The 10,775-nt window shown below is 51.2% G+C and overlaps 1 protein-coding gene across 1 annotated transcript; it reads right to left on the reverse strand.

The window, feature by feature from the left end:
• Positions 1–25: 25 nt before the first annotated feature.
• Atg9a (autophagy related 9A) lies at positions 26–10,761 on the reverse strand. The gene is made up of 16 exons (XM_051190498.1): positions 10,580–10,761; positions 9,607–9,661; positions 9,080–9,211; positions 8,908–8,951; positions 8,189–8,253; positions 6,979–7,140; positions 6,702–6,843; positions 4,963–5,711; positions 4,727–4,880; positions 4,442–4,621; positions 3,820–4,068; positions 3,451–3,629; positions 3,225–3,342; positions 1,831–2,053; positions 1,577–1,722; positions 26–1,101 (listed from the first exon to the last, which is right to left on the reverse strand). Exons 3-16 carry the CDS (start codon positions 9,180–9,182, stop codon positions 1,096–1,098), a joined length of 2,520 nt encoding a protein of 839 aa, XP_051046455.1. The 5' UTR covers positions 9,183–9,211; positions 9,607–9,661; positions 10,580–10,761; the 3' UTR covers positions 26–1,095.
• Positions 10,762–10,775: the final 14 nt, after the last annotated feature.

Here is a 10,775-nt window from a genome sequence, read left to right on the forward strand (position 1 = left end):
GCGAGAAAAAGAAGCCACAACGCGATCAAAGTCCCTTCTTTATTAAGGGTTATCAAGCTGTTTAGGGTTTCCCACCCTGTTCTGCTGTGGCCTAGAACAGCAGAGTTCACCACCTTCGGCATAGTTTACCTCCCACAGTTGAGCAGAGCTGGGGAAGGGAGTGTGGGGTAAGGGTAGGAGCTGAATCCCAGCATGCAATGTCAAAGCCCTAAGCTAGGGTGAGTCCACTATCCCTCCATCCGCCTTTAGGGGAGTGAGGGATGCAGGGCAGAGCTCTTCTGCTGGGATATGGATGACTGAGGTCACAATCCTGCCCCTGTCAGTCCCCTGTGCACGTAGAAGGACAATAAGCAGCAGTGGCGATCCAGGGAGGCCTCACACTCCCAAGTATCTGTCCTGAAAGTTGAAGAGGGTAGCAAAGAATGTTCATCCTGTCCCTGCAATTTTAGAAACCTTCCGTCTTAGTGTCAAAAGATAGTGTGAGGGGAGCTGGGAGCTACAGCTCTCACCCCAACGAAAAAAGCAAAAGCCAAACAGAAGTGGGCAAGCGAAAGAAAAGGGGCGAGCAGCACACACATGCCCGTGATGTGCAGGGAGCAGGGGCTAGGCTGGCTGCAGCACTGGGTGAGGGCTGCAGATGAGGTAAGGACCACAGCCTCAGCAGCTGCTCAGCTATTCCAGATGGGGGGCTAGGCTTCTGGGGTTGAGGGTTCAGGCCCTGCCTCCCACTCCACAGTTGGCACAGGTTCTTCTGCTTGGCAGCTTCTGTGGTAGGAAGCCCTCTGGAGACTTGCGGGGTGGATGGAAAGACGGCAGTACTGGGAGTGGGCTGGGGACCAGTTTCTAGCACCACACTCTGAGCCAAGGGAGTCCTGGGGACGAGGCTAGAGTCTTGTGTGCCCCTAGTCCCTGGGCCTCCAATTCTTGGGCTATGGTAAGCCCAGTGTTGGCACCTCCCTTGGCCAGGCAGGGACACACAAACACCACACACGTGGGGCCAGGCAACATTCAGAGAAGCCCTCTCATGGCAGGCAGATGGTTGGCAGGGCAGATGTTGCCTCCATCCTGGAGCATGGGGACCCTCTTCTGCCTTGTCTATACCTGTGGAGAGAAAATGACTGGAAGTAGAGATAGTCTTCAGATTTCTTCTTGTCCCACAGGAGTCTAGAAATAAAGGAAAGAGAAAGCCAGAAGCCTGGGGGAGTAAGCCTTGAACTTCAGAGCAGTAAAAGGAAGGTATTTTTTAAATTTTATTTGTGTATATGGGTTTTTTGTCTGCATGTAAGTCTGTGAATCACATATGTGCAGGGCCTGTGGAGACCAGAAGCCATCTGATTCCCTGAGACTGAAGTTATATGAACCACCATGTGGGTGCTAAAAATCAAACCCTGGGTCCTCTGGAAGAGTCCTCAGTGTTCTTAACCACTGAGCCATCTCTCCAGCCCCACAAAAGTGTTTTGAGGGGAGTGGACCACACCAGGCACTGAGGGAGAAACACTTGCCTTTACAGGGGAAGCTGTGCTTCATTCTAGAAGTCACGACTGCTGGTAGCTGTTCTTGGCCTTGGAGTCCTTACCTTGTGCACTTGTGGGGGCAGCTCATCCTCCGAGCCCTCCTCTGGGACAGGCTCCGGGTGTCTTGATGCCGGCTGCCCATCTTCTGCCCATCCTCCCAGGGGCAGCCGAGAGAAGTGAGAGGGAGCCCGGGGCACTGTGCCAGGGTCTGTAGAGAGAAGCAAGAGCACCAGGAGCAATGTGGAGGTTCGGGGGACGACTTGGAGGGCTAGTCTCCTAGGACCCCATCCAGTGGCGCCTTTCTCCCAGTTGATACCTGTGATGCCCCCGTAGCGCCTCTGGAAGCCCCCATGCAGGGCGGTGGTCTCGGGTGCTCCGGGCCGGGGTGTAGCACAGGGATAGCTGGCAGATCGGGGGATAGGTTGGGGGGCCCGGGCACCCTCTCCCCCCTCTTCAGGGGCGCTCTCTCCGCTCTCGTCGCTCTCCCGGCGATGCCACACGTGCCGCTCGGGCTCAGCCTGGGTCTGCTGCTTGTGGAGCTGGAGAGGGGGTGGCGGCTGATTAGTTGGGGACAGGAGGATGTCTATCTGAAAGAGCTGTACCCACCACAGTACCGTCTATTCCCACTCACAAACCTTCACCTAGGATCTTGCATGCAGAGCATCTAAGATGTTAGTAGCGTACAACATTTGCGTGGCGCTCTTTGGAGATCCCTGGAAAAGTCTCTTGAGGATCTCAGGCTGACCCTGAACCCAATGTGTCATTGAGAATGACCTTGAATTTCTGACCCTCCTAACTTCATCCCCCCACCCCACGTACTTGGGATTACAGATATTTAGGCAATGTTGAGGACAGAACCCTGTACATGCTAGGCAAGCACCCCACTAACTGAGCTACACCTCCACTTATTTCATACACTCTCTGATTAAGAACAAGTTAACAGAGGGTCTAAGTGCCAGGCACTGTTTTAGGTAATCAGTAGTAACAAACAAAACTACTAGCCCTTGTGGGGCTGGTACACTAGTGATGTCAGTGAGGAGGAAAAATTGATTATAAACTATTAAATAAAGACAAAAAATAATCTCAGATAGCACCAGATGCTATGGAGAAAAACAGAACAAGAAAACTTAGGAGGCAGCTGTGTGCGTGACAGCTCAACATGAGGTAGCAGGAATGCGGCCAGCCTGGTCTACATAGTCAAGAGTCAGACTGTTCTACAAAGCCAAGAAAAAAAGGAAGGGAGGGAGGGAAGAGAGGAGAAGAGAAAGAAAAGGAAGGAAGAAGATTAGGAGGAAGAGCTGGGCCTGGAGGCACAGGCATGAAACCCCAGCTACTTGGTAGGCTGTGGAAGGAAGATCACAAGATCAAAGCCAGCCTAGGCAACTTAATGAAAATGGCTTTCACAATAGTAAGGAAAAAGAAGGCTGAGGATATAGCTCAGGGTTTGCCTAGCATGTCCAGGGCCCTAGTTCAATCCTCAGCCTCAGTACTGGGGAAAGAAAAAAAAAAAACATACAGGAAAGCAGACAGGTAGCTTTTACTGATTACCATTAGAAGGTCTTGGAGTGAGAAGAAAGAGAGAGAACTCAGGAACAGGAGAGCACTCTTGGCTAAAGACGCCATTAAGAGGACATAAGTGCAAAGGAAGACTACAGAGCACGTGAGAGGCAGAGAGGGCTGCAATCTACTGTTGCTCAGCTGCCCACTCACCTGGTGCATATAGAGGGCATGCAGGCTCATCTCAGTGGATGCGTACTCTGACAGCACCAGGCTCTGCAGCTGCCCTTCCCACACACTGCTCCCGGAGCTGGCGGTCCTGGCATCCACCCTGTCCCTCCCAGCACAAACAGAAAGCAGTCATCAACATTTTCAAGTTCTAGACACGTTTCTGTGGGGCTACTGCCATGCCCTCCCATCATGACCCATCTCCACTCACCCAGAGCCTGTCATGGTGCTGGGAGCCCGGCCTTGGGGAGCCTGTCCAGGCTGTAGCGGGGAGAAGGAGCGGAGGGCAGAAGCAACTTCAGCCCTGTGCCTGGAGCCCTGCAGGTCTCTGGACAGTGGGGGTCCCCGGAAGGATGAGCCAGCTACCACATTTGCAATAAGGCTCAGGGGCTATGAAAAAAGGGGTGGGGTGCGGTGAGCAGAATTCTCAGGGCAGAGGCCTCTAATGTCCTGAATCTCAAGACTCAGGCTCAGAATGAACAGACAGAGGCAACCTTCTACCCTGTCACCCTGTGTCCTGTGCTAATTCCTGTCACTGGAATCCACGGTTCCCACCACCACCCGGGCCCCAGATACACACCTCAGACTCAGACTGTAAGGACTGGATGGACGTGAATAGGGCATTCTCAGGGAGCAGACCACCTTGGGCAAGGCCAGCAGCTGCTCCATCTCGCTGAACCTGCTCCTTGAGGAAGCCCAGGAAAGCTGTGCTCTCACGGGGTGGCTGCCAGCCAGGATTAGTGATGGCAAAGTGCATGAGGGACAACTCTGTCTTCCCGTCTTCAGCCTGCTGGTACACTGAGGCCTCGGTCTGCCCTCCAGACAGCCACTGTGCAGGGGAGAAGGATGTAAGCAGGCCTGAGTGTTTACAGGAAGCCTTCCCGTATCTTTCCTGCTGGGAAGAGACCTTGGCCCTGGAAGATCATGACTTCAGTGTGTTGTCATATCTGTCCAGAAACCCTGACGCCCACCCCAGGAGTGGCCACACATTGGGTCAGTCACTTGTATTAGTCTTTTCTCAAGGGAACATAGCTGATGGTTCAAGTCAAGGCTGGAATCCAGCCAGATCCCTGGTGGCCAGTGTGTCCCTGGTGCAGGGATTCCCACCTGCAGGCTACCTTTTTGTGAGCTTTTGGCAGCTTTCCCAAGGTTACTATGAGCCAACATTGTCCCTGAGCATCTGCCCTGACCTCCCTGGGTACCTGAGGATGACCATGCTGGCGAACGTCCATTTGAGCAAAGGAGCATGTGTCTCCAACGCCGACAACCTCTACTGTAAAGTTTCGGAAAAAGTCTATAATCTCCAGGGCCCGGGGGCGTAGGCAGAAAATGAGAATGAGGGGTGTGACAATGGGACTCAGCAACTCCTCCAAGATGAACACCTAAAAGGGAGGGGACTAAGGTTACAAGCAAGCAGGAGACAGCCCAGTCCTTATCACCAAGACCCCAGTCAGTCTCTAGCAGGCCCTAACTCCAACTCCACTCACTGCCTTGTACTGGAAGAGCTGGGCAAACTCGTCCCGGGTCTGCGAGCGGTGGGCATTACCCTGCCAGTGGTCAGGCATGTAGTGGATATGAGCGAGGATCACTCGGAGCAGCTGCTCAGGGCAAAACACCATGTGCTGGTCTGGGATGAAGGACCTAGTGGGATCAGGTTCATGGTAAGACATAAGCCTTTCCCAGAATGCTAGTCGGCTTATTCCCATCCACTGCCCTGGCACACCTGCACACGGTCACTGTGACTCCCAGAAGTGTGACGGTAGTGAGGACATGTTCCACAGCCAACACATCTTCATCATAGATAGTGAGAGCAATAAGCACAGCCAGGATAGAGCCAGCGAAGAAGGCACCATTCTTGGCCAGCAGAGTCAGCAGGGGCGACAAGAAGCAATTCATGTACTTGGAGGCAGGCTTGTAGCCACGGTTGAGGCGGGACTGCAGCTCATGTTCCAGCTCATTGAAGTGGCGGAGGTAGCAACGGCCATACAGCGACCAGCAACGTGCTCCCAGGGCCCCTGGCTCTCTCTTCAGCACCTCGGCATAGCTGAAGAAGGCATAGAGGATCTGCCAGATGAGGATGAGGGGACACAGCAGGAAGTTGGCAATGCCGATCCACAGGATGCGGTTGCTGAGGCGCTGAGCCAGCTCTAGTCGTTGCCCCCCACGTTTGTACTCAGCCTTGAGGCTCCACTCATTGAGGAACAGAGAGCCAGGTCCCCAGAAGAGGATCAGCTCAAAGTTGTACTTGAGACCACGGGTAAAAAAGACAACCTCTCCAAGGCCAGGTAGACGGAAGCGCAGAGGCAGGAGGGACTTGTTCACCAGTGCCACCATGTAGTTCTGGAAACGCAGGATGCGATGGTAGATGTCCAACTCTGTCAGCTCACGCTTGTGGATGCAGATCTGATGCTCTTTCTGTGTCTGCACAATCCGGGCCTGCACTTCCTGCCATGTGCAATATGGAAGGGCCGACTACAGTGCAGGGTGGACAAGAGACGAAACATGGGAGATGTTACCTGAACCCTTTGCTCCACTCAGGTCTAAGTCATGTGCTTAGATGGGAGATGTTTCCTGACCTGCTCTTCTAGTTCAAATCTGGGATGCCCCTCAAAGGCCCATGTGTTAAGGGCTTGGTCCCCATCCAGTGGTACTATTAGCAAGTGGTAGAACACTTAAGAGGTAGAGCTAGAGGGATTACATTAAGTCATGGGGGCTGCTCTTGGATGAGATATCGGGGACTCTGGATCCTACCCCTTCCTGTCTTCCTCTTTACTTGCTGGCTGCCATGAAGTGAACAGGCTTCTTCCATCATGTGTTCTTGCCATGACATGTTATGTGCTCTTGCCATGATATATCCTCACCACAGGCACAAGAGAAACTGAACCAACCAACTACAGACTCTTATCTCCAAAACAGAGCCAAAATCAATTTTTGTCTTTATACACTGATGAGGGATGCCCTTCTATATGTATGTTTCTCTTATTGGTTGATGAATAAAACCCTGATAGTCCAATAGCCAAGAAGGAAGCTGGCAGACCAGGACGGCTAGGGAAAGGAAGGCAGAAAGGAGCCATTGAGGAGACACCGTGTAGAGGCAGAAGGGGTAACATACCAGGACATTACCAGGTAAGCCAAGAGCATTGGAAATACTTAAATTAATAGAAGTGGGTTAATAATTTAGAGAGAGCTAGCCAGTAAGGAGCCTGAGCCAATGGCCAAACAGTTTCCAATTAATACAAGTCTCTGTGTATTTATTTGGGCCTGAAGGGCAGTGGTATCAGGTAAAGCAGAAACTTTCATCTACAATACACTGATTATTTCAGATATTTTTTCACAATAACAGTGTGTTGACTACCATACCTCCCAGTGACAGCTATGGACATGTGATCCTCAAATACACCTACCTCATCCTTCCTAAGATATCTTAGGCTGTGTTGCTAATGGCCCAACTTCTGGACTTACCATGGGGATACGCAAAGCATGCAGGTAGAAGGAGTGGATCTCCCAATAGCAGCAAATGTTATAGATGAACTTGATAAGCCGGTGGATCCAGAAGACACCAGCAATGACCAGGATAGTGATGAGTGAGCCATTTTCCTGAATTCTGGTAGGGAAGCAGAAAGGGAGGTAGGGCCCTTGAGGTTAGAGTCTTTGCAACATGTTCTGACATGTGAGCTGCTGCCGCATACCCCACTCTATTCTCAACTCACTGGCAGTGTCTCAGGGCCTTCATCTTTACCTGGCACTACAGACTTGGGCAGGCAAAAAGGCGTCTGGCAGAGTGACCTTGACAGGCTCAGTAGGATGAAGACTGTGGTTCACCATCTTGTTGGCAAATAGGATGTCGTAGTCCACACAACTAACCAGGAAGGTGGTGAAGGCAACCACAAAGAGGAACTGCCTGGGAAGTTGAAAAGAGGGGATGCAGGACAAGAGTCAGAGAGGTGTCCGTGAGATGAAGGGGAACAAGCAACGAGCCTGGAAACCACTGAACAAGGTGGGAAAATAAAGGGGCTGGGCAATTCCTCATGACCTCTGTCTACTGCTCAATCTCATAGACATTTTAGGCACAAACCGGCTCCTATATTTTACTCTTGGGTCCAGGTGCCACAGAGGCAGCAAGTTCTACTTTCACATCATGATGCTCTGCAACCATCACTGGACTCGATTTTCAGAGGTTTTCTGATTATGGCCTATGGTCTCAAGCCTTTGACTTGTGTGTGTGTACATGCACACATGTGTGAGTGCAGTTTTTCATGACAGGGTTTCGTTGTGTAACAGTCCTGGCTGTCCTGGAGCTTATTTTGTAGACTAGGCTGGCCTCAAACTCAGAGATCCACCTACCTCTGCCTCCCAAGTGCTGGGAGGCCCAGCTAGTGAACTCCTTTCTTATCATTAAGAAAAACAACAACAAAAGAACTCCCATTCTGCTGGGCGTGATGGCTCATGCCTTAAATCCCAGACTCAAGCAGGCAAATTTCTGTTCAAGGCCAGCCTAGTCTACAAAGGGAGTTCCAGGGCAGGCAGGATACATGAAGAAACCCTGTTTCAAACAAACAAACAAAACCCATCACTTCCTATCTCAACTCTGGCAATAGCAGAGTATTTCTCCCCACTAAAAAGGCTATCTACCCCTCAACAGAGCTAATGTGTAGTCAGACAGAACACAGGCTCATTATTCAACTATAGAGTAAGACCTCCTGACTGAACCATAGATCCTACAGCCTTGAGAGAATGAATTGTAAGTTCTTGCCATGAAAGAGTTAGAACTGGGGAAGCTCTTCTTGCAAGAAGGAAGGCTATGGGTTTTGATATCATGCTGGTCCTTAGCTGTAAAGGTTTGCAGAGTTGGTCCTAGGATTGAGTTGGACTGGCAGGCATGATGAGCAAAAGGGAAGACAGGGAATTAAGTGTTCCTTTACACAGCACCCATCACTTTGCATACTTACATGAGTTCAAAAATCTCTCCAATGAGCATACATGTGAAGCCATTCTTCTGATGTAGATTATACACGTGTGAGTGTTAAGAACAAATGGCCAATAAGCACAGACACTTAAGAACACAGGACTTTGATGTCATCACATTTCCAAGCTGAAGTCCTGGCTCTATAACTTTCTGGAGTGTGATCTTTAACAAGTTACTACTCTAAGCTTTGTCCACAGTGGCAAATTAATAGTAGCCATACTTATCTTTTAGGAGTATTATATCCAGGAAAATGCTTCAAAGTATTTAACTTAGAAATGGCAGACTCAAAAGACATTATTACCATTAACAATCCTATTAGAAAAGTTTCCTTATAGATTAACATCCTTAGAAAAGCTCTTCATAAATGAAAAACAGAAGCATATAGTAAATATCAGGTATCATTATCATTTTTTTCAGGACAGAGTTTCTCAGTGTAGCCTTGGCTGTCTTGGAACTTGAACTATATACCTGGCTGGCCTTGAATTCATTCATAGGGATCCACCCGCCCCTGCCTCCCAAGTGCTGGGAGTTAAGGCGTGTCCCACCACCACCCAGCTGTATCATTATTGCTTTTAACAATCGTTATTTCAGAATGAGTTTCGTTTCTCCTTCCATGGACTGAAGCAGAACTCATCCCCATTTCCCAATCAGGGACCTAACTCAGAGAAAGGCTTTAAAAGGCCCCAGAGGCATAAAGGATATTCGAGAGAAGAAGAGGTCAAGATTTTCAATGTGGTGCCAAGGTGCTGTGGGATAGAAATGTCAGATGTCATATTCCTGAAGTTAACTGTCCCCCGGCGGCCCTGCCCCTTCAGTGTTCCTCCAATAACTTTCACCCTTGCCCCTCCTCTGGTTGTCATGTCCCTAAACTCACATTTGCTCCCCTCAGCCACGTGCACCAACAGGTCCTCTTCCCCTGGGGGTGAATCGCTATAGGAGGCCTCTAGGCGCTGGTATTCGGTGTCAAACTGTGCCATCACCGCAGCCCCCTGTCCACCTTGTTAACCTGCAATCGGCGGTGAAGAAGAAAAGAACGGTATCTGATTCAGGTACTGTGTGCTTTCTGTCCTGCCCACCAGGCCAGAAGGAATGAGAAAGAATCCTTGGGATTTGTCTTTCACACTAACTTCTTTAGCTCAGAAGCAAGCAGGGATAATATCCCAGGAAGAACAGTAAGCTTGGGACTTGAGGGCCCTTAATTCTGGTCATCCATTCCCAGAGCCTCTCCTGGGTGGCTACTGTGCCAGAATCTGCCCCTTTGGTGTGAGGTGAATGGTTTCGTTTTCTGTCTAATGAAGAGAAAATTTCCTCCCCTGCCCCTCCTGGAACCCCTGGTCTCTGCAGCGACTAACAGTTTGGAAGCATTGTAAACAAATGTTTAAGATAAGCACATGGCCCTACCAGCTCCATGGACAGTTTCTGCTCCACGCCAGTCCTGGATGCCCTGGTTGGACAGCTGCTGGAGGAAAAGGTGTCAGGCCTCAAAGGACAGGTGGTTGGAAAAGGAAGGAATCCAACCCTCCCACCCACCCAAGCCCCACTAAGAGGAGGGCACCTATAGAGTTGTGACAGACCTGTCCTGGATGTTCTATGTAAGACCATTCATCCACTTCTAGATACTCAGGGATAACTAAATGCTCTGACCCTGTGGAGTTTGAGTCACTACAGGCCAGAGTCTATACAGCCCTTCTGGACTCTTTTACCTTTGGTCCACCTCAACTTCATTAATCAGGCTTGCTTTTCAGAGTTCACAAAACCCCAATGAGAGTCTTAACATTTTTCTGAACAATCCCTTCTGCTTCCCTAGAATCAAAGACCTAGGTAGGTATGGCTCTGGATGGGAAATTTCCAGTCTATGTAGACTCCACATCCTGATTGGATAAGTGGGTTCTCTGGGTGCCTAGAGACAGGTGGGGTCAAGGCTGTATTATACTCCCAGTCAGTGAAGACTCTGGGGACGGTGGATTTTGGTCCGATCTGGTCCCTGAAGGAGTCCCTAGGTTAGTGAAAGCCATATGCCTCAGAAAAAACACTCACCTGGTCAGTGTAGACCCCGGGCCCATGGATCTCCCCAGGAAGAGCCTGTGCTTAGGGGTGTTTGCGGATGGTGGAGGGGTCGAGCCAGAACTACAGCTGATATCCCTGATGGGCTGGGATGCCTCCCCAAACCCAGCCACCTTGACCGGAGCACAGCGCGCCCCAGGGTCGCCCGGCCCCAGGCCGGGGGCTAGGCTCCCAACAGCGGACAACCCGGCGCGCGGCCCCGGCGCACGCGCGCTCCCCTGGCCGCGCGCGCCCTCTATCAAAACATTCTGGCTGCGCGCCCCCGGCCCGCCCGCCGCTCCCCTTCCCCCGTTACGCATCGCGAGCTCACTTGGGGATCTGTGGGCACCCTTGGGCAGCTTGGGCCTGGGTCTGGGGATTCCAGTTACCAGCCTCGCGTGTCACCGCAGGAACCGCGACCCGGGCGATTCCAGAAGCCCGGTCTGTTCTGCTGGGCTCGGCCAGACCGGGAGCGCTAGGCCCTCCGTCTGTCATTCACTGTCACCCGCAGCCAGTCTGGCCAATGA

This window comes from Phodopus roborovskii, unplaced genomic scaffold, assembly GCF_943737965.1.
Source record: "Phodopus roborovskii unplaced genomic scaffold, PHOROB, whole genome shotgun sequence".
Classification (NCBI taxonomy): domain Eukaryota; kingdom Metazoa; phylum Chordata; class Mammalia; order Rodentia; family Cricetidae; genus Phodopus; species Phodopus roborovskii.